The following is a 24541-nucleotide window of genomic DNA, read 5'->3' as shown; positions in this document are numbered from 1 at the left end:
GCCTAAGAACACAGCCATGAATAAAGAATGGTACCAACATATCCTCCGAGAGCAACTTCTCCCAACCATCCAGGAACAGTTTGGCGACGAACAATGCCTTTTCCAGCATGATGGAGCACCTTGCCATAAGACAAAAGTGAGAACTAAGTAGGGAACAAAACATCTATATTTTGTGTCCATGGCCAGGAAACTCCCCAGACCTTAATCCCATTGAGAACTTGTGGTCAATCCTCAAGAGGCGGGTGGACAAACAAAAACCCACAAATTCTGACAAACTCCAAGCATTGATTATGCAAGAATGGGCTGCCATCAGTCAGGATGTGGCCCAGAAGTTAATTGACAGCATGCCAGGGCGGATTGCAGAGGACTTGAAAAAGAAGGGTCAACACTGCAAATATTGACTCTTTGCATCAACTTCATGTAATTGTATATAAAAGCCTTTGACACTTATGAAATGCTTGTAATTATACTTCAGTATTCCATAGTAACATCTGGCAAAAATATCTAAAGACACTGAAGCAGCAAACTTTGTGAAAATTTATATTTGTGTCATTCTCAAAACTTTTGGCCATGACTGTACAGTGTGTGCTGAGGCGTTAACAGTTCCTATGAGAATACTTTGAAGATGAGCAGAAAGAACCAACCCTTTGTCTGAGTTTGAGCTTTGCACTGTAACAAGAGCTCTATTAGAATACAACTATTCTCATATTATTGGTTTGACACCTGTCACTCTCTCAGTAATCAGACATTCCTACACAGCAAAATCAATGGTGTACATTTAAATCTGAAAGTGTAGAATGTACACTATTTTCTTGAATTTTACCCCCTTTTCTCCAAAATGTCATGGTATCCAATTGCTAGTAGTTACTATCTTGTCTCATCGCTACAACTCCTGTACAGGCTCGGGAGAGACAAAGGTCGAAAGTCATGCGTCCTCCGAAACACAACCCAACCAAGCCGCACTGCTTCTTAACACAGCGCGCATCCAACCCGGAAGCCAGCCGCACCAATGTGTGAGGAAACACCGTGCACCTGGCGACCTGGTTAGCGTGCACTGCGCCAGGCCCGCCACAGGAGTCGCTAGTGTACGATGAGACAAGGATATCCCTACCAGCCAAACCAGCCAAGCCCTCCCTAACCCGGACAACGCTAGGCCAATTGTGCGTCGCCCCACGAACCTCCCAGTCGCGGCCGGCTGTGACAGAGCGCGAACCCAGAGTCTCTGGTGGCACAGTGCCCTAGACCACTGCGACAGAGCGCGAACCCAGGGTCTCCCGGGTGGCCTGAATGTACACTATTTTCAGGAACATATGAGTCCCACTGTACTGGTGTTAAAATCAGCTAGCTCACCCGTGTTACAAGTCAGCATTCAACGTCCATCCTGAGGAAGTTGGGAGATGACGTGGGAACCGGACACTAGGGGCAACAGTGAGTGCTGTTACCTTCGAGTAGGCTTTGGTTTGCTACAGTGTTGTGGACGAGGATGCTTCTGGTTCCCCAAAGGTTGCATGTTCAAATCCAACGATAAAAAGTGTATTTTTACATTTTGTTTTAAGCCTATCCCAAACGTCAACCGTTAATGCCTAACCTTAAGATATCAGAGTTAATGCCTACATTTAATCATAAACAATGTTAAATTTGACGTTTGAGAAACATGGATGAACGTCTAATTCTGACGTGAGACTGGGAGCTAATTAGTTACAGTTATTACAGTAAATCATTTTGGGTGTTGTTTTCACAGTATATGGTTTAAAGCCTAATTTGCATATTTCTTGTCATTTTGAGTAAATTGTAGAGTTAACACCCATGACTGTATGTCTTCGTGACAGGGTTGTTGCAAAGGCTTGCGACATCAGGCTTGCAAAGTGATGTGTATTTCAAGACTTAGTTAGGAGATCCAACAGTTGGAGTTTTTATTCACGCGCAACCTACATTCAGAAGTGCTGCTAGGGTTAACAAACTTAATTTAAGTGATAACACCCACCACCAAGACTATATCCCTGCTCACTAACTGGTTCCTCTTACAGATCCTGTCCACTTGCTGGTTCATTGTGCAGCCCCCCCTCCCCCTGGCTCATTATCTCATTATCAACCTGATAATCTCTCTCTCCTCTCTCCTTCCCCACTCTCCTCCTCTCTCCTTCCCCTCTCTCCTCCTCTCTCCTTCCCTACTCTCCTCCTCTCTCCTTCCCCTCTCTCCTCCTCTCTCCTTCCCCACTCTCCTCCTCTCTCCTTCCCCTCTCCTTCCCCACTCTCCTCCTCTCTCCTCCCCCACTCGCCTCCTCTCTCCTTCCCTACTCTACTCCTCACTCCTTCCCCTCTCTCCTCCTCTCTCCTTCCCCCCACTCTCCTCCTCTCTCCTTCCCTACTCTCCTCCTCTCTCCTTCCCCTCTCTCCCCTCTCTCCTTCCCCCTCTCCTCCTCTCTCCTTCCCTCTCCTTCCCCACTCTCCTCCTCTCTCCTCCCCCACTCGCCTCCTCTCTCCTTCCCCTCTCTACCCTCTCTCCTTCCCCACTCTCCTCCTCTCTCCTCCCCCACTCTCCTCCTCTCTCCTCCCCCACTCTCCTCCTCTCTCCTTCCCCTCTCTCCGCCTCTCTCCTTCCCCCTCTCTCCTCTTCTCTCCTTCCCCCTCTCCTCCCTCTCCTCCCCCACTCTCCTCCTCTCTCCTCCCCCACTCTCCTCCTCTCTCCTTCCCCACTCTCCTCCTCTCTCCTTCCCCACTCTCCCCTCTCTCCTCCACTCTCCTCCTCTCTCCTTTCCCTCTCTCCTCCTCTCTCCTCCCCCACTCTCCTCCTCTCTCCTTCCCCACTCTCCTCCTCTCTCCTTCCCCTTTCTCCCCCTCTCTCCTTCCCCACTCTCCTTCTCTCTCCTTCCCCACTCTCCCCCTCTCCTTCCAAACTCTCCATCTCTCTCCTTCCCAACTCTCCCCGTCTCTCCTCTCTCCTCTCACCTCCCCTCCCTTTTATTAATAGGGTCCTGACCCTGTTAACAGCATGTGTGATAGGAGGATAAAGATGTGAGACAAAGGGGTTGGGAAACAGCCCATTGGTAGATATACTGGGAGTCAAACTGTAATAGATCTGAATTCGAATGGTCCGTGTTTGACGAAGGTCTGGTTGGGTATCGCTTCAAGTAGTCTTTCTATTATTGTTGCATTGTTATGGTGCTTTCACACCTCCTCTATAGTCAATAGAATACCTCATTTAGAAGTGTAGAGCACAGGAGGCTAGTGAGGGGAGGACGGCTCATAATAATGGCTGGAATAGAGTGAATAGAACTGATCAAACACATGGAAACCATGTGTTTGATGTGTTCGATACCAGTCCATGTATTCGGTTCCAGACAATATTATGAGCCCCTCCTCCCCAATGAAGGTACCACCAGCCACCTGTGGTATAGAGGGTTGACTAGAGATGGAGATAGAGCTGGGGACACATAGTGTTGTGTAGGGGTTAGACAGCAGAACAATGGACAGAATAGGACTTACTCTGGCACCTTTCTCAGGGAAGCATTGACACCCTCCGCTGCAGTCTCTCCCTCCACATGGGCCGCTTTGCTTCTTTCCACCCTGGAGAACACATCACAGAGAACTGGGTTAGAGACAACAAAACAATATCATGGGAACTCACCACATGCATGGATAAACAGTAATAACCCACAGACATACTGTAATAAGAGCGTCTGCTAAATTACTTAAATGTAATGTAAATGTAAATGTTCATGTGTAGCTTACAGGTGGCACATGGGATATGCATGTGTATAGTTGAAAACGTATGTAGCTTAATTATACACAGTAGCCTATATACTCGGGATCTGCCGTGCTGTGAATATAATATGTATATAACAGACCGCGTGTCAATAGCAGTTGTACATGACTGTGGGGTCATTGCATGACTGAGTGTGATAGTTCGGGTACTGTCAGAGGATATGGTCTGTATGGTGGTCTGTGTGCAAAATGGTTGTTCCAATGTGGTTTGTCTGACTCATTTCAGCCATTAACACCCCTGGACATCCAGACAGACTGGCCAGACAGACAGACTGGACAGACAGACAGGACAGACAGACTGGACAGACAGACAGACAGACAGACAGACAGACAGACAGACAGACAGACAGACAGACAGACAGACAGACAGACTGGAGAGACAGACAGACTGGACAGACATACAGACAGACAGACAGACAGACAGACAGACAGACAGACAGACAGACAGACAGACAGACAGACAGACAGACAGACAGACAGACTGGACAGACAGACAGACAGACAGACAGACAGACAGACAGACAGACAGACAGACAGACAGACAGACAGACAGACAGACAGACAGACAGACAGACAGACAGACAGACAGACAGACAGACAGACAGACAGCACATATTCCTTTTATATGAAACCCTCCCATTCATCAGCGCAGTAGACTGACATCCTTATTCTGACAGTGAGAATGAGCCTGTGAATAATCCCCCCAGTCTCCCCACAGAGATGTTAGGCTGCATACCAGTGCTACTACCATGAGGCAGTCTGTACAGGACTGGACACAAACATGAAACAACCATGACCACAGTTCAGTGTGGACAAGACATGATCAAAGACAGAAGTCCCATAACCTATGGTGGTTACTAACTGGTGGGTTAGGACACATTGTTGGGTTGTGGACAGTTCTGCTATGGTTGTGACTAAAGACTGGGTTGTGGTCTGAGACATGGTTCTTGGCTGCATACCAACAGGAACACTCCCCATCTCCACAGTCATACCAGGGCCTGCTTAGACAGCATTTGCCAAACCCGATCCCCCAACCCCCCACCCCTCCCCCGCCCGTAGAAAACTCCCAAAATGTTCCAACCGGTTACTTTATGTTCTCAGCGTGACAGTGGCAGATTAGGAATCGTAGAAATTCTCCCTCCTTATACGACATGTTGGGCACAGATCTGCCAAAGAGCACATTGAGACCCTCCCCGGGTTCACAAAGAGAGTCTTTCACCCTGTAGACGATGTCCTTTCATGATCTCCTATCTTCCCCACCACAAAGGACCTTCTTCCCTTCCCCTATGAAATGCCTGGGGCTCAATTCCCTCCCTAACTGGATGTAGATCTCTGGGGATCTCTGGATCTAAAGGCGACCCATCTGTAGCAGACTGTAGATCTCTGGATCTAAAGGCGACCCATCTGTAGCAGACTGTAGATCTCTGGATCTAAAGGCGACCCATCTGTAGCAGACTGTAGATCTCTGGATCTAAAGGCGACCCATCTGTAGCAGACTGTAGATCTCTGGATCTAAAGGCGACCCATCTGTAGCAGACTGTAGATCTCTGGATCTAAAGGCGACCCATCTGTAGCAGACTGTAGATCTCTGGATCTAAAGGCGACCCATCTGTAGTAGACTGTAGATCTCTGGATCTAAAGGCGACCCATCTGTAGCAGACTGTAGATCTCTGGATCTAAAGGCGACCCATCTGTAGCAGACTGTAGATCTCTGGGGATCTCTGGATCTAAAAGCGACCCATCTTTAGCAGACTGTAGATCTCTGGATCTAAAGGCGACCCATCTGTAGCAGACTGTAGATCTCTGGGGATCTCTGGATCTAAAAGCGACCCATCTTTAGCAGACTGTAGATCTCTGGATCTAAAGGCGACCCATCTTTAGCAGACTGTAGATCTCTGGGGATCTCTGGATCTAAAGGCGACCCATCTGTAGCAGACTGTAGATCTCTGGATCTAAAGGCGACCCATCTGTAGCAGACTGTAGATCTCTGGGGATCTCTGGATCTAAAGGCGACCCATCTTTAGCAGACTGTAGATCTCTGGGGATCTCTGGATCTAAAGGCGCCCCATCTTTAGCAGACTGTAGATCTCTGGGGATCTCTGGATCTATACGCGACCCATCTTTAGCAGACTGTAGATCTTCAGTACAGGCATGCAGTGGGGAGGGGCTTCTCAAGGAGAGGCCAGGGGTTTCATTGGTGGAGAATAGGGATTGAGGTCTTCTGGCACTTTGGAGGCTTATAACATGGCCCTGTCCATGAGGTCAATGGTTAGTTGATTGCTCGTGTTAGTTACATTTTCAGAACTATTCACATCATCTGAAGAAACATAACCCTGGTTTGTTGTTTTTCCTATTTGGAGACATGCTACAGGGATAACCAGAGGTCAAAGGTCGACTGAATGAATGAGTTCACGAGAACCAAGTCAAGGAGTTAACACACATGGCAGAGGTATTTCATTTTCTCTACATTCGTTCTCTCTACCCACACTTCCCCGCTCCTGGTCCTGTGGGGAGTACGGAGTGTGGAGGCTTTTGTCCCAGCCAAAAATGAAGACTCTTGACTCAGCTATTTAATGACATACTTAAGGATAAGATAATTGGGTTAGGGACCAAAGATGCAGCTGTCCAGAACCAGGTATGTAGGACAATGCTCTAGGCGGTCCCAGACACCCTTCTAGAATGTTCTCTCTGAACAGTTGATCACACCAGACCAGACCACCCACATGCCCAACACCACAGCTAAGGCTTTTGGCTCAGCGACAAGCATCTGATATATTAACATTTATCCTACTCCTATTAACATTTATCCTACTCCTACAGCATTCAAAGCCGTTCGGCCAGAGGACCCCGCCGGGGGTCTCAACAGTATCATGGTCAACACTGGGACTGTAACGAGCACGCTGAGAGTTGGGAAGCAAGTTCAGGGAGTGAGTGTTTTAATAAATAAAGGCGACAATGAACACGGACCACAAACAACACACCGACATGGAAACAGAGTCAACAACACCTGAGGAAAGAACCAAGGGGAGTGACAGATATAGGGAAGGTAATCAAGGAGGTGATGGAGTCCAGGTGAGTGTCATGAGGTGCAGGTGCGCGAGACGATGGTGACAGGTGTGCGGGATAATCAGCAGCCTGATGACCCAGAGGCCAGAGATGGAGTATACGTGACAGGAACCAGGCTCAACACCTCAGCACAGTGTTAAGGATAGCCAGGGTGACAGAGGAGAGCTACAGAAGCTGCCTCCTCTAAAATGGAGGACGGAATGCTAATCTGTTAGACTCTATGTCTGTGGAGTGTATAAGAGAACACTGCAGACCTCCAATGTTAACGCACAGTAACTCGCATGTAAATATTCACATGATGAATTGAAATGTATGTTAAATATGTCCTCCCCTGATCTAAATGCATTGGACAGTCTGGGACTGCTATAGTGAAAGGCTGAGCTGTAGTTTCAGTGCACACACTGTATGTTTCTAGGAAACCCAACATGACAAGCATCACATAGACTCCAACAAACCAGACTGTGTAATCTTTTCCTGTTTGAAACAGCACTTTTCTAGTTTCCTCTGTGACCTTCCAATGTTAATTATCTATCACGTGTCGTGCTCAGAGCAAGCTAGACTTTGTGGTCCATCAGACCCTTTGTGGTCACAACCATCTACTGTCCGTGGGCTGTCTGATCAGAAAACATGCATGCACACTCAAATTGAAACCACGTGAATTGCAGGTTTTTGGCACTTAAATCCAGAACTGTAGTGGACTATGTTTTGCCCGTGCGATATCTAATTGTCTAAAGAGCATGACCCCGACAAAAGAGCAAAAGAAAAGAAAATGAAAAACTTTCCCACATTTCTGAATGCAGAATATTCCAGACAGCGTTGATCACAATGATAAACAAACAGACAGACGTAAAGGGGATCTAACCAATGATGAAAAAGAGTGTCTGGGGCGGCAGGTGGCCTAGTGGTTAGAGTGTTGGACTAGTAACTGAAAGTTTGCTAGATCAAATACCTGATCTGACAAGGTAAAAATTGGTTATTCTGACCCTGAACAAGGCAGTTAACCCACTGTTCCTAGGCCATTGTTGTAAATAAGAATTTGCTCTTAACTTCTTCGAGATAGGGGCGCTCTTTTCATTTTTGGATAAAAAACGTTCCCGTTTTAAACAAGATTTTTGTCACGAAAATATGCTCGACTATGCATGTAATTGACAGCTTTGGAAAGAAAAAACTCTGACGTTTCCAAAACTGCAAAGATATTATCTGTGAGTGCCCCAGAACTAATGCTACAGGCAAAACCAAGATGAAGTTTCATACAGGAAATGCCCCAGATTCTGAAGGCGCTGTGTTCCAATGTCTCCTTATATGGCTGTGAATGTGCCAGGAATGAGCCTGCCCTTTCTGTAATTTCTCCAAGGTGTCCTGTGTCAAAATTATCGCGTAACCTCTAGGTCCATGCGCGTTCCATTTCTTCAGAAGAGAAAGTCAACTGCCACGAAGGATTTATCATCGATAGATATGTGAAAAACACCTTGAGGATTAATTCTAAACATAGTTTGCCATGTTCCTGTCGATATTATGGAGTTAATTTGGAAAAAAGTTTGCGTTTTAATGACTTAATTATTATTCTTTTTTTTCTTTTTTCTTTTTCTTACCCAAACGTGATGAAGAAAACGGAGCGATTTGTCAACACAAATAATCTTTTTGTAAAAACTGAACATTTGCTATCTAACTGAGAGTCTCCTCATTGAAAACATCTGAAGTTCTTCAAATGTAAATTATTTTATTTGAATGCTTTTCTGTTTTTTGTGAAAATGTTGCATGCTGAATGCCAGGCATAATCCTATGCTAGGCTATCAATACTGTTACACAAATGCTTGTTTAGCTATGGTTCAAAAGCATATTTAGAAAATCTGAGATGACAGTTGTTAACAAAAGGCTAAGCTTGAGAGCAAATAGATTTATTTCATTTCATTTGCGATTTTCATGAATAGTTAACGTTGCGTTATGCTACTGAGCTTGCAGATAGATTTACACAATCCTGGATACAGGTTTTTTTCGTAGCTAAACGTGACGCAGAAAACGGAGCGATTTGTCCTAAACAAATAATCTTTCAGAAATAACTGAACATTTGCTATCTAACTGAGAGTCTCCTCATTGAAAACATCCGAAGTTCTTCAAATGTAAATTATTTTATTTGAATGCTTTTCTGGTTTTTGTGAAAATGTTGCCCGCTGAATGCTAACGCTAAATGCTACGCTAGCTATCAATACTGTTACACAAGTGCTTGTTTTGCTATGGTTGAGAAGCATATTTTGAAAATCTGAGATGACAGTGTTGTTAACAAAAGGCTAAGCTTGAGAGCTAGCATATTGATTTCATTTCATTTGAGATTTTCATGAATAGTTAACGTTGCGTTATGGTAATAGCCTTGAGGCTGTAGTCACGATCCCGGATCCGGGATGGCTCGACGCAAGAAGTTAACTGACTTGCCTAGTTAAATAAAGGTTAAATAAAAAATGGTTTAAAAGAAATACACACACACAGAATCACACATTGTTCCCAAACTGTAACATATTTTTTGGGGGGACATGCATACGACTTCTTGGATGTAAACATGTCTAGTGGTGGAGAGGACGCCCATCGTAACTCACCCAGATAAGCGTTAAGAGCAGCTTCATAGGATGAACTGTCAAAGTTAACGGCTTTGTTTCCTGTAAAGTCTAACTTCCCCTGAAAACGGCACCAATGATCTCTTCCCATTAAAGTGTAACACATGATGATTTACTGTGGCTCTAAGCTATCTCTTACCAAGCACTAAGAGTGGGAGAGAGATCAGGAGGAAATTATCTTAGTTTATCCAGGTCTCATACTGCATCTTCCCCCAGGTCAAATTATTATTCACTTCTTTCTTCATTATTACTGTGACATTTTGAAGTATTGCAACTAAGCTACCCCTTGTAAGCATACTGCAAACCCTTCCAGGAGAGAAGCATACTGCTTGGGGACTGTGGTTAGTGTATCTGTCTTGGGACCAGACGATTGCTGATTCACCACCAAGAGAGAACTCCCTAGCCCAGAATGGAGACCCCTCTGTCTGTGTACATCCAGTTCTATTTCTACATGTTTACTCACTAAGGATTTCACAACTCCCACAGACCCCCAGAGCATATGTCCCTGCCTTGTTCCAGTGGGGAGACAGCCTGTTCACATCAGGACACTGATGACAGTAATGACAGAGTTCGAGCTAGCAGACATCTGCTGCTGCCTAGGAAATAAACAGCAACATGATAGCATAATGCCCCTTATCCCCATGACAACATCATTCCGCCTCAATGAAAGGTTAGAGAGGTTACGGCTGTTTAAGTGTCTGAGAGTCTGTTTCTGTTTTTCTTGAATGAAATGAGAGATTTCAGTGAGGTGGTGTGTGTATGTGTGTGTGTGTGTCTATCTGTCTATAGTTGGTCTCTGTCTATAGGTGGTCTCAGTGGGCGGTTACTGTAAGATGAATGTCTACCTTAATGAAGAAGGCTGTGAGTTAGTAGAATGCTGCCTCCCTCGTCCTTATGACTACACTCCCTAACCCATTCATCAACTCCTATAGAATGTCCCACTGTGTAGATAACACCCGCACACACACACACCCGCACGCACACACCCACGCACGCACGCACGCACATGTATATCACTACATTATTAATGCCATTAGTGCAGGCTGAGAAATCCCTCCCTTTTTATTTGTATTGATTTATTTGACCTTTATTTACCCAGGTAGGCTAGTTGAGAACAAGTTCTCATTTACAACTGCGACCTGGCCAAGATAAAGCAAAGCAGTTCGACACAAAACAACACAGAGTTACACATGGAATAAACAAACATACAATCAATAATACAGTAGAAATATATATATATATACAGCATGTGCAAATGAGGTAGGATAAGAGAGGTAAGGCAATAAATAGGCCATGGTGGCAAAGTAATTACAATATAGCAATTAAACACTGGAGTGGTAGGGTGTGGAGAAGATGAATGTGCAAGTTGAGATACTGGGGTGCAAAGGAGCAAGATAAATACATACATTAATACAGTATGGGGATGAGGTAGATTGGATTTACAGATGAGCTATGTACAGGTGCAGTGATCCCTTAAGGCAGATGTACTGTACATAGCCTCAGAGGTGTCATGCCCATAGGAGGCACAGTAGCACAGAGACCCCTCAGATTAGTCCTTCAAAACAAAAGTAGGCTCCCAATCTCCCAATCTCATAACTGGCTACCAAGAAGCCATTTCAGGCCGTCAATCAAGTTAGAGTAGCTAGCCTGTCTAACTATCTAAGCTGGCCTGTCTAACTATCTTAGCTGGCCTGTCTAACTATCTTAGCTGGCCTGTCTAACTATCTTAGCTAGCCTTTCTAACTATCTTAGCTGGCCTGTCTAACTATCTTAGCTAGCCTGTCTAACTATCTTAGCTGGCCTGTCTAACTATCTTAGCTAGCCTTTCTAACTATCTTAGCTAGCCTGTCTAACTATCTTAGCTAGCCTGTCTAACTATCTTAGCTAGCCTGTCTAACTATCTTAGCTGGCCTGTCTAACTATCTTAGCTGGCCTGTCTAACTATCTTAGCTAGCCTGTCTAACTATCTTAGCTGGCCTGTCTAACCATCTTAGCTAGCCTGTCTAACTATCTTAGCTGGCCTGTCTAACTATCTTAGCTAGCCTGTCTAACTATCTTAGCTGGCCTGTCTAACCATCTTAGCTAGCCTGTCTAACTATCTTAGCTGGCCTGTCTAACTATCTTAGCTGGCCTGTCTAACTATCTTAGCTGGCATGCATAGTACTCATACTTTGTGGCCCCTCAGACTTTGGGGTGCATGACGCCCCTGCATTGTCTTGCTGTATTGTCACTGATCTGGTGTTGCTGTTTTGAATGTTTGACTGACCAACCTCTACATGCAGTGAAACTTGTGTTATGTTGTTGTTGTTAAAGTACTATTAAAGTCATGTGTTTGTCATTGTGGTGTGTCTGGTGTCTTAAAAAGCAGCAAGTGTGACTTAACTGAAGTACCACATTTTACTCAGTCATAACAAACCAACACTGTTGTTGGTTAGTGTGGTCAACCTGTGGTCAATCTGTCTCACAGTGGTTGTGGTTCACCTGACAAACATAACCACATCCCACCATGTCCACTGTGTCAGCCCAGCCAGGGTAAACACACATGGCCACAGAGCCAAAGCCAGATCCAGAACCAGACAGAACCAGACCAGGACAGGAGGACTACAGATGATACCAGACAAACTGAAAAGTACTTAACCTGAAATACAAGCCTGTGCTTAGGACCTTACGTATCTAGTGGACAGTATTCTAGGATTGGACCTGGGTACAATGACGAGATGATGGGTTGGTTTAGGGAACGTTTGGGAGTTCCAACCCCCAGTGAGCAACACATTCCACTGCACAGCCCACGCTGCCCCAAAGCATCATGGGAGGATTTAGCACACTTCAGAGAAAACCAGACCTCTGTCCCCCAATGACAAGGGCTTCAGCAAGACCAATGAGGACACAATTATTTCCAAAGGACACACACATGTCTCTGGCCTATACCCTATACCTCTGGCCTATTCCTTAACCCTATACCTCTGGCCTATTCATTAACCCTATACCTCTGGCCTATTCCTTAACCCTATACGTCTGGCCTATTCCTTAACCCTATACCTCTGGCCTATTCCTTAACCCTATACCTCTGGCCTATTCCTTAACCCTATACCTCTGGCCTATTCCCTAACTCTATCCCTCTGGCCTATTCCCTAACCCTATACATCTGGACTAAACCCAATCCTTCTGGCTTATTCCCTTACCCTATACCTCTGGAATTTACCCTATACATCTGGCCTATTCCCTAACCCTATCCCTCTGGCCTATTCCCTAACCCTATACCTCTGGCCTATTCCCTAACCCTATACCTCTGGCCTATTCCCTAACCCTATCCCTCTGGCCTATTCCCTAACCCAATCCTTCTGGCTTATTCCCTTACCCTATACCTCTGGAATTTACCCTATACATCTGGCCTATTCCCTAACCCTATCCCTCTGGCCTATTCCCTAACCCTATACCTCTGGCCTATTCCCTAACCCTATACCTCTGGCATATTCCCTAACCCTATCCCTCTGGCCTATTCCCTAACCCTATCCCTCTGGCCTATTCCCTAACCCTATACCTCTGGCCTATTCCCTAACCCTATCCCTCTGGCCTATTCCCTAACCCTATACCTCTGGCCTATTCCCTAACCCTATACCTCTGGCCTATTCCCTAACCCTATACCTCTGGCCTATTCCCTAACCCTATACCTCTGGCCTATTCCCTAACCCTATACCTCTGGCCTATTCCCTAACCCTATACCTCTGGCCTATTCCCTAACCCTATCCCTCTGGCCTATTCCCTAACCCTATCCCTCTGGCCTATTCCCTAACCCTATCCATCTGGCCTATTCCCTAACCCTATACCTCTGGCCTATTCCCTAACCCTATACCTCTGGCCTATTCCCTAACCCTATACCTCTGGCCTATTCCCTAACCCTATCCCTCTGGCCTATTCCCTAACCCTATCCCTCTGGCCTATTCCCTAACCCTATACATCTGGACTAAACCCAATCCTTCTGGCTTATTCCCTTACCCTATACCTCTGGAATTTACCCTATCTCTCTGGACTATTCCCTAACCCTATACCTCTGGCCTATTCCCTAACCCTATACATCTGGACTAAACCCAATCCTTCTGGCTTATTCCCTTACCCTATCCCTCTGGCCTATTCCCTAACCCTATCCCTCTGACCTATTCCCTAACCCTATACATCTGGCCTATTCCCTAACCCTATACCTCTGGCCTATTCACTAAACCTATACCTCTGGCCTATTCCCTAACCCTATCCCTCTGGCCTATTCCCTAACCCTATCCCTCTGGCCTATTCCCTAACCCTATCCCTCTGGCCTATTCCCTAACCCTATCCCTCTGGCCTATTCCCTAACCCTATACATCTGGACTAAACCCAATCCTTCTGGCTTATTCCCTTACCCTATACCTCTGGAATTTACCCTATTCCTCTGGCCTATTCCCTAACCCTATCCCTCTGGCCTATTCCCTAACCTTATCCCTCTGGCCTATTCCCTAACCCTATACCTCTGGTCTATTCCCTAACCCTATCCATCTGGACTATACCCTAACCTTATCCATCTGGACTATACCCTAACCCTATCCATCTGGACTATACCCTAACCCTATCCATCTGGACTATTCCCTAACCTTATCCATCTGGACTATACCCTAACCCTATCCATCTGGACTATAACCTAACCTTATCCATCTGGACTATACCCTAACCCTATCCATCTGGACTATACCCTAACCCTATCCATCTGGACTATAACCTAACCTTATCCATCTGGACTATTCCCTAACCTTATCCATCTGGACTATACCCTAACCCTATCCATCTGGACTATACCCTAACCCTATCCATCTGGACTATTCCCTAACCCTATCCATCTGGACTATACCCTAACCTTATCCATCTGGACTATTCCCTAACCTTATCCATCTGGACTATACCCTAACCCTATCCATCTGGACTATACCTAACCCTATCCATCTGGACCCTAACCCTATCCATCTGGACTATTCCCTAACCTTATCCATCTGGACTATTCCCTAACCTATCCATCTGGACTATTCCCTAACCTATCCATCTGGACTATTCCCTAACCTTATCCATCTGGACTATATCCCTAACCCTATCCATCTGGACTATTCCCTAACCTAATCCATCTGGACTATACCCTAACCCTATCCATCTGGACTATACCCTAACCCTATCCATCTGGACTATACCCTAACCTTATCCATCTGGACTATACCCTAACCCTATCCATCTGGACTATGCCCTAACCCTATCCATCTGGACTATACCCTAACCCTATCCATCTGGACTATTCCCTAACCCTATCCATCTGGACTATACCCTAACCCTATCCATCTGGACTATTCCCTAACCCTATCCATCTGGACTATACCCTAACCCTATCCATCTGGACTATTCCCTAACCTTATCCATCTGGACTATACCCTAACCCTATCCATCTGGACTATTCCCTAACCTTATCCATCTGGACTATTCCCTAACCCTATCCATCTGGACTATTCCCTAACCCTATCCCTCTGGTCTATTCCCTAACCCTATCCCTCTGGACTATTCCCTAACCCTATACCTCTGGTCTATTCCCTAACCCTATCCCTCTGGTCTATTCCCTAACCCTATCCCTCTGGTCTATTCCCTAACCCTATACCTCTGGCCTATTCCCTAACCCTATACCTCTGGACTATACCCTACATTTTCAGATATGACATATTTCTAATTTTGAAGAAAGTGGTTTCATTTCAAGCTAAAGTGTACTGTTAGGTAGCTAGCTAACGTTAGCTGTCTGGCTCGGTAGCTAACGATACGTGACGTGTGTACAACACCCGTTGAATATGGCCGGTGTCACTAAAAGTCTGCAAAAAAGCATAATGAAGTTGTTGCCAGCAGAGCTGGTTAGGCTGTTTTCATGTTATCCATAGGTAAACAAATCATCGGCCAGAGCGTCAGGTGTGCGCTCCGAGAGCGAAGCGAGATGGGTGGGGCTAAAGCTTAAGAGGGTGGGAACGATGCTGAGTGGGTGTAGACAAAAAAGATCTCTTCACTAGATACCAAAACATTGAAAGGCCATTTTCTCAAAAGTCAGTTTACAAGTTAATCAGCTTTCAAATCAGAATTACTTTCCCATTGTTCCTCAAATGCAGTGTATGATGTACCATTTTGTAGCTCTGAGTCTCTACTTCTATCCAATGTAAAAAACACAATTTCAAATGTTGCTACATAAGACCAAATCCAGGTGGTGAGTCAAATATACACACAGCTTGTACATTTCAACAAGCTCTCACAGTCTCATGTCAGAATTCGACATTCATCCATGTTCCTCAAACAAGTTGTTTCAACATGTTGTTCCAAACGTCAAATTTCTACGTTTTTGGTTACTTACCTGCATCGTTTAAACTTTATTAACTCCGAATTCTTAAGGTTAGGGTTAACGTTTGGGATAGGCTCAAAAACCAAAATATAAAAAACGATGTTTTATCGCTGGATTCAAACATGCAACCTTTGGGGAACCAGAGGCTTGAAGGTAACAGCGTTCACTGTTGCCCCTAGTAGCCGGTTTCCACGTAATCTTCCAACATCCTCAGACATGGACGGACGTCGAATACTGAGTTGTATCACGGGTGACCTGCCTGTGTACATTCCAGATCTCTCTTGGTGCATCATTTCCTGTGACATCTGGTAACCCCTAATAAATCATGAATCTGTCCCGGACAAATAGAGTTATTCATATGGAGAGGAAACACAAAGGCATATCACTGAGGGAATGACAGCAGGGCTTTGGGGAGAGAACAATGATGTCATTTCTAATGAACCCATTGGATCTCCTGTGTCTGCCTGTACTTCATTTGCCTTGTGACTGTCTTACAAGCTTGGAGTTGAGATTGTCTACATAAATGTACAGCATGTGTGGTTCTCTGAGCCTTTTTAGGATGGCAATCACGTGAGTGGACACTGCATGTGTAAACCATCACCTTAACAACAATCAAATATCAGATTACCTCACTTCCTATCCTATCGTTAACCGTTAATACTTTTAAACTGGAAGAACTTGTCCCGATTGGTATTTTTAAATCACTGATGAATGATCTTGAGACTGATTTCCTGACCTGTCAATGTTTTTAATTTGATGTTTTTGATTTTGTTATCCTCTTGTGAATTCTATGGTTTTTACTAGATTACTTGTAGTTTTTCATGCTGTTTGTCTGTGATGTTTGTAATGACTTGGTGCTGCCTATCTTGGCCAGGACGCTCTTGAAAAAGAGATTTTAAATCTCAATGAGCCCTTCCTGGTTAAATAAATTTAAATAAAACCATTATAGAGGATGGAAAAACTGACCCTGTATCTGTGGTTAACTTCGGCCATAAGTCTCACAAAGTGTTAGTTACGTACATATACTGATCATGAGCGCCATGGCAAAACAGTCATCAAGCTGAATCAACCTGAAGTGATGGATATAGATGATCTTTCTTCAAAGATGGCTTCTCATCTTACACACATGAAACAAAGAACTGGAGCACAAACACTGTGTCTCTCAGTGACTCCCCCATAGCTCCAGGTGATCACATGAACACAGATCATAGATCAGAGAGGAAGAGAGGTCAGGATCACTGATCTGTAACATTCACAGCACCTGACGTGGAACATGGCAGACAGAAGGGAGGGTGGTGCAGCAGATGATGCTTCTCCTCCAGATGCTGTTATTTTAACTAGACATCAGGTGTACGCCGACCCCAGCTAAGTAACTCATGCAAAGATTTAAAGTGCAATTATGCGTTTTATCTCCAGTACATTGCCACGATTGTCAGTTATGTAGCTTCTCTACTGATGATCTCAGAGCGTCCTTGCTGAGATGACACAATCAATCTACTGCCGGTGAATACCAACACCAAACACATTGGTTCACCGTTCCACAGGAGCGGACAGTATACAGCATACCATAATCTTCAAATTAGAGCATGACAGACGTAGGTTTACCATGTTGAGAAATAAGGTGATGAAAGAAATCAGACAGGCCAAGGCAAACTTTTTTATTAACATAATTGGTGAAGCAAAGGGAATTTCTAAATTGATCTGGGAGAATCTAAAAAAGGTTAACGGGGAAAGACCATAGTAACACTGCAAAGAGTGTTAGTATACTACCTGTGGTGTTGAAGGTTGTTGAAAAGTGTGGAGCAGAGCAACTGACTGCCCACCTCAACAACAGCCCCTTCACATTACACTCCATGCAGTTCAGCTTCAGAGCAAAACACCCCACAGAAACGGCCAACTGCTTTCTTCTGGAAAATGTGAAGTCCAAGATGGACAAAGGGGGCGTTGTTGTGGCTGTGATTCTGGACCTAAGGAAGGCTTTTGATACTGTTAACCATGAGGTTCTCATCACAAAATTGTCCAAGTTCAACTGTCCCCTGATGGCTTGAGATGGATGAAATCATACCTTGAAGGCAGAACTCAGTGTGTTAGAGTGAGCAATGAGCTGTTGCCCACTCTTAGCTATGATGTGGGTGTGCCCCAAGGGTCAATTCTGGGGCCCTTCTTGTTCAGCCTGTACCTTAATTATCTGCCTTCTGTCTGTACTGGGTCTGAAGTTCAAATGTATGCAGATGATACAGTGATATATGTGCATGCAAAGAGCAAACAAGTTCCCTTAAGGAACAGCACCTTTAGTCAATCTGCTTTCTCCGTTAGAGCTGTCTGGAATACACTGCCATCAGACACACACAACTGCACCACCTATCACACTTTCACAAAAAAACATGAAGACATGGCTAAAGGCCAATCAGACTTGTGAACATAATCCCTAGCTGTGAATTTCCTCTTTCCATGTTGTCTGTTGTCTGTAGCGTGTGAGGTGTGGAAACACTGTTGCTTTTATGGATTTTTTCTTGTTGCTTTTGGTGCTATGTTGCTCTGTCTGCATCCTACGTCTTGCTTGTCCTATGTTGCTTATGCATGTGCTCACTGCTCATTGATTGTCTGTATTGTTATTCTAATTGTTTTTAATAACCTGCCCAGGGACTGCGGTTAAAACCGGCACTTTTACTGAAAGGTTGATTAATGTGTACTGTGCATGTAGAAATACAAATCAAACCCAAACACCTCAGTGGAAACACTAAAGTAATACTGCTCAAGTAATAACTACTGATATTCCATTATCAGCAGAATATAGAGGAAATACATCAATCAGGGGTCAGATGGAGGTCAAATATAACTTCTCTAACTAAACCAATCTCAGTCTAAGTGCCTTTGGTGTTGAAGGTACCTGAATCTCCTTTAAACCACAGGAAACATGACCGTGACTAGTTCAAGCCTTAGTTGCCCGTGGACCTCATGGTCAGACCGTTTGGCGAAGGTAGTTGCTCATGCTCTATGGGGTCCTGAATTTTGACCTTTACTCCCTGACCCTGGCCCAGAGGAATTTCTTTCCTACTCCAGTCTACTGTTGACCTCTAGCAGGGGGAGCCCGAGAAGTTGTCATGGTTACATTTGTCCCCAAGGGGATGGAGAAAGTTTCAATGGACCATTGGATTGTGCTCCTTCAAATCAACTGTACAAGGTAGCATCTTATCAATAAACACTCTACTCAACATAAATCAGAACAATTAGATATGCAGTATGCAATAGATGCAATATATCTCATTGACATTGAATTAACATCTAATTGACATTTATTTGATATGTAATTGACATTTAATTAACATTTAACTTCCTCTCTCTTCATTATCTTCAGACTCAGCTTCTAGACTGTTTCTCCTCCAGTCTCTCCTCTATCTTGCCATTTCACTGTGTGTGTGTGTGTGTGTGTGTGCTCAGGGTCTCTTCTGTCCCAGACAGGGGAGGTGGGGAGGAAGGTTTGAGTCAGAGCAGAGGTTAGAGGAGTACGGGGGAGGGAGAGGCTCCACATGGCCACTCCATTTGTTTTTTGGAATGTGACTGTGACTGTGTGTTTGTGTTTGTCAGGATATACCATACCAGCTGCCATAACTCACTCTAATAAATGTAGAAAAGCTTGACATTAAAGATGAGGTGCAAATCCTTCTCAGAATCTCACATCTGGCCTTAGACATCTATCATTGGAAACATAGACAAGTACTTTTCTGTTAGTGTGTGTCTGTGTGTGTGTGTGTGTGCACTTCTAAATGTGTGAGTTTGTCATTAGCTTTCTCTGTCAGTGAATACATGTCTGTGTAAGAGTGTGTGTGTCTGTATAAGAGTGTGTGTGTGTCTGTATCAGTGAGTTGTGTGACTGTGTGTGTCTGTATCTGTGAATTGTGTGACCGTGTGTGTCTGTATCTGTGAGTTGTGTGACTGGGTGTGTCTTTCTGTATCTGTGAATTGTGTGACTGTGTGTGTCTGTATCTGTATCTGTGAATTGTGTGTCTGTATCTGTGAATTGTGTGACTGTCTGTATCTGTATCTGTGAGTTGTGTGGCTGTGTGTGTCTGTATCTGTGAGTTGTGTGACTATGTGTGTCTGTATCTGTGAGTTGTGTGGCTGTGTGTGTCTGTATCTGTGAGTTGTGTGGCTGTGTGTGTCTGTATCTGTGAGTTGTGTGGCTGTGTGTGTCTGTATCTGTGAGTTGTGTGGCTGTGTGTGTCTGTATCTGTGAGTTGTGTGGCTGTGTGTGTCTGTATCTGTGAGTTGTGTGGCTGTGTGTGTCTGTATCTGTGAGTTGTGTGGCTGTCTGTATCTGTATCTGTGAGTTGTGTGGCTGTGTGTGTCTGTATCTGTATCTGTGAATTGAGTGACTTAGTGTCTATATCTGTGAATTGTGTGACTGTGCATGACTGTACTGTGTCTGTATGCATGTATGTATGTATGTATGTATGTATGTATGTATGTATGTATGTATGTATGTATGTATGTATGTATGTATGTATGTATGTATGTATGTATGTATGTATGTATGTATGTATGTATGTATGTATGTATGTGTGTATGTGTGTGTGTGTGTGTGTGTGTGTGTGTGTGTGTGTGTGTGTGTGTGTGTGTGTGTGTGTGTGTGTGTGTGTGTGTGTGTGTGTGTGTGTGTGTGTGTGTGTGTGCGTGTGTGTGTGTGTGTGTGTGTGTGTGTGTGTGTGTGTGTGTGTGTGTGTATTGTCAACAGATTGTTAATCATGTATGTGGTCTCCCTATGCCAGCTTAGAGACATCCCAAGTATGTGAGTGTGTAGGATTTACAGACTGTCTTCACACACAACACATATATTTTTATCTGGATGTGTGTACATTAATGTAGAAATCAATGGGAGTGATGTTTCTGTCACTTAACTGAGTTTCAGTGATTTCTGTGTCACAGCTGAAGGAGACATTAAGTTTCTTAAATTAAGTCAGGAATGTGACCCACACTTTGATATCCTAGAACAATACTGTTAACCAGCCATGACCAATTCACTGGTCAAATCCGTTCACTCCAACAGAAACTGTTCTTGTATCAGTCAGTTAACTACTATGAACCAAACCATTAGGTCAATCAGATGAGGTTAGTTCCATGAGTCTCGTTATGCAAGAGAAAGTTAGATCATCGTCTTGAATGTCATTAAAAAGCACACAGACTCGGCCAGTGTGGTCTGACCAAAAGGACTATATTACTATGAAAAATTACAGCAACTTTCTGAAGGGACAGAAACTGAATGAAGTATGAAGTATATATAAAATATATATTAAGTATATACTGTATTAAGAATATATTAAGTATATAACGCTTAAGTATATATTGTGTTTCGTCTTCAGACATGATTTGTTACATCCCCATTGCTTCTCCTGGATATTGAGAACCTTACACTGTAAGTGTAGAAGCATGTCCAGACTACCCTGATCCCAGGCTCTGTGCTTTAGACAACTATCATATAACCATTGGCTAAAGCACAAAGAACTCTGGGACCAGGCTATATCCAGACACAGTGGGTTAACAGGCTTTTTTTTCTCTGAGAGGATCACCTTGCTAACCTGTCCTGTCAGGATCACAGGCGGTTGGTGGCACATTCATTGGGAGGTCGGGCTCATATTAATGGCCGGAATGGAACCGAACACATCAAACATATGGTTTCCATGTGTTTGATATCATTCAATTCACTTCATTGCAGTCATTATTATGAGGCGTCCTCCCCTCACCAGCCTCCTGTGATCTTCTCTCTCTCTCTCTCTCTCTATCTCTCTCTCTCTCTCTCTCTCTCTCTCTCTCTCTCTCTCTCTCTCTCTCTCTCTCTCTCTCTCTCTCTCTCTCTCTCTCTCTCTCTCTCTCTCACACACACACACACACACACACATCTCACTCTGCGTGCGTGTCCCATCCCACAGTCAGAAAGTTAGAAAAAGACTTTATTCTACCGTAATAGAATTGTATCTTTCTTAATATAACCTCATGAGGTGTACGTTTCATCTGAGGCCAAAGCAAATGATGGTTCCTGTAGTTCAAAAACAGGCCTACACAATATGAGTAACACACACTCATCGTACAATAGGAGTGGGCTGTAAAGCAGACTGACTGTTCAACGCTTATGTCTGTCTCTATGACTCATAAGGGTCGTGGGAACCATTTTACATCCTACTATGATTCTTAGAGAAAACGTGACACGGACCCCGTGATTTTGCAACCAATGCTTGACAACAGGCAATGTTATCATAACTTGAAACACATTTTCGCTACGATATCCATTTATTCTCTTTCTCTTCCTTTACCGCTGCTCGGTCTCTTTCTCTTTCTCTCCTCTTGCTCACATTTCCTCTCTCTGTCTTTTGTTTCCTCACTGTATTGATCTGTATAAACTCTTCAAAGGTTAACTCATTTTGTTTCACACAACCATGAACTGGCCCAGGGAAAGTAGGGCCAGAGTTCAATGAGTGGTTTTATAACATTTCAGTAATGTCACTGTCCACCAGCCATCAATAGCTTAATGTCATTCCATAAATAAAGTATTAAAATAACATCTGATCCTACAGACTATTCTACATTGTGTTGAACACTTCAAGTCGGCCATTTTGGCTCCTTCAGTTCCTCTGTTGCCCATCTTTTTGCACCATCACTCCTGTTGCGCACATTCAGCTTCCTGCCCCATCACCATCCACTTCCTCTGGGACTCAGGGGTGTTTGATAGCCTAAGGCCAAAACACCTCAGAGACACTACACACGCACATAGCGCACACATAAACACACACACACAGACTTTTGTGAAAGAGCACACAGTGTTCTAGGATTTTATTCTCTAGGGAATATAATGCGTCAACAGATGTACAAATAGGGAAAGCTAGAAAGAATATTTGGATGAGGAGAGAGAGTATGGGAACAGTTAGACTCAGGAAATATTGACTTCCCACACAGCTCCCAATGGACCATCCCTTGAAATCATTCAAAGCAGAAGAGAGAGAGAGAAAGAGAGAGAGAGAGAATTATAGGAGAAGTGCAAGATAGGGGAATATTTGAATGTGAATGGGCGATAACAGAGAAAGCGATTTGTTAGAACAAGTGGGTGAATGAGAGAAAAATAGAAATACAAGAGTGAGAGAGAGAGAGTAGAGTCTCCCACTGTGCCGTGGATTATTGTGTTCCAGAATAAACACAAGTTTGGTTTCTGGCCTGGGCCCTTCACAGCTGGGCCCCTCCACACTAAACCAGCTATGGGTCACAGAGAGCCTCAACTCCATCTCCCAGGAGGCCACACTTCTAATCAGCACTTCCTGCTTTGACTGAGGTAAATAGACTAGGGATTAGGCTCTCTGGCGTGCCTTCCTGGAGCTAAGGTGCTAACAAGCTGACCTTTACCTCTCTGTCACCTCGGCCAGCTAGCATTTCACCCCTCTAATCAGATGCTCAATGACATCCAGATGGAGGAGAGTCATTCAATTATGACACTAGGACCTAAGAGTCCTCTTTGTGGGGGTGTTAGGAAAACACTGTGTTTAAGGAGAACGAGAGACAGAGACAGAGAGAGAGAGTGAGAGTGAGAGTGAGAGTGAGAGTGAGTGAGTGAGTGAGTGAGTGAGTGAGTGAGTGAGTGAGTGAGTGAGTGAGTGAGTGAGTGAGTGAGAGAGAGAGAGAGAGATATGTTTTGCTCTGTTTGTGTGTGTGTGTGTGTGTGTGGTGTGTGTAGTGTGTGTGTGGTGTGTGTAGTGTGTGTGTGTGTGTGTGTGTGTGTGTGTGTGGTGTGTGTGTCACCATTTGCCTATCTCATGTTCTAACGTGTAAGATACAGTTAACCTGAAAACTACTCCTTCACTTCTGCAGATGGGGGACTGGGAAGGGCTTGGCGTGTATGTCCATCCCAAATACAGAGGTAGCGAGAGTTGAAAGACTGAGGGTTGGCTAAGTGAAGGTTCTAATAAATTCAAGGAATTTATTAAGGTACTGTACAGAGTCAGTTTCCAACACTAATAATCAGTTTCAAAACATCTGAAGATCATGCATACATTCATTCTGAACTATGGAGTCCAAAACTAAATCTGCTAATTCAAACAAATGACTCAAGGACATAATCAGTATATGACACCTGCAGACAGAAAAACACAGCATTCACCAGTGTCCAGGGCCTGTGTTCTACATCCAAACACAGCTGAAACAATCCTTCCATCTGAGCTCATTCTCTAACGTCACCACCATTGAGGAGACACAGATGACCAGACCCTCACATGGCTGAGAGAGAGAGATAGGAAGGGAGAGAGAGATAGAGAGGGAGGGAGAGAGAGGAGATAACGAAAGGACAGACAGACTCCAAGTTCTCCTGCCCCTCTGCCAAGACTGTGCCAGTCTGAAAGATAAACTGAGAAAAACAGAGGAGCGAAAGACAACCGCAGTGACGAGGCTATAAAAGGAATAGTGAGAGAAGGAGAGATGGAGTGAAGGGGAATTCTACTCGGCTTCAGAAGCCCAGGAGAATTGGGGAGAATGAGGTCTTGGAATCTTTTCAGCTAAGCCTGAAGAGACCCCTCAATCACTGAAAGAGGGGGAGAGAGGGGGAAGAGAGAAAGAGTAAAAAGAGAGGGTAAATACTGTACAAAGAGAGTGAGAGAGAGGGAAGAGAGAAAGAGTAAAAAGAGAGGGTCAATACTGTACAAAGAGAGGGAGAGAGGGGGAAGAGAGAAAGAGTAAAAAGAGA

The 24541-nt window shown here is 44.4% G+C and overlaps 2 protein-coding genes across 3 annotated transcripts in view; both read right to left on the bottom strand.

The window, feature by feature from the left end:
• The window catches only part of LOC124044151 (cystathionine beta-synthase-like), an 882911-nt gene that overhangs the window by 610743 nt on the left and 247627 nt on the right, over positions 1 to 24541 (bottom strand). The gene's annotated exons all lie outside the window — the stretch shown is intronic.
• Positions 1 to 24541, bottom strand: part of LOC124044145 (collagen alpha-2(IV) chain-like) — a 128441-nt gene that overhangs the window by 75591 nt on the left and 28309 nt on the right. For both annotated transcript variants that reach the window (XM_046363631.1, XM_046363632.1), the window contains exon 4: positions 3487 to 3567. In XM_046363631.1, the coding sequence (XP_046219587.1) occupies positions 3487 to 3567 (81 nt within the window). The remainder of the gene's footprint in view (positions 1 to 3486; positions 3568 to 24541) is intronic.

The sequence above is a fragment of the Oncorhynchus gorbuscha genome, linkage group LG09 (assembly GCF_021184085.1).
Source record: "Oncorhynchus gorbuscha isolate QuinsamMale2020 ecotype Even-year linkage group LG09, OgorEven_v1.0, whole genome shotgun sequence".
Lineage (NCBI taxonomy): Eukaryota > Metazoa > Chordata > Actinopteri > Salmoniformes > Salmonidae > Oncorhynchus > Oncorhynchus gorbuscha.
This window is presented reverse-complemented; position numbering and strand designations above follow the sequence as displayed.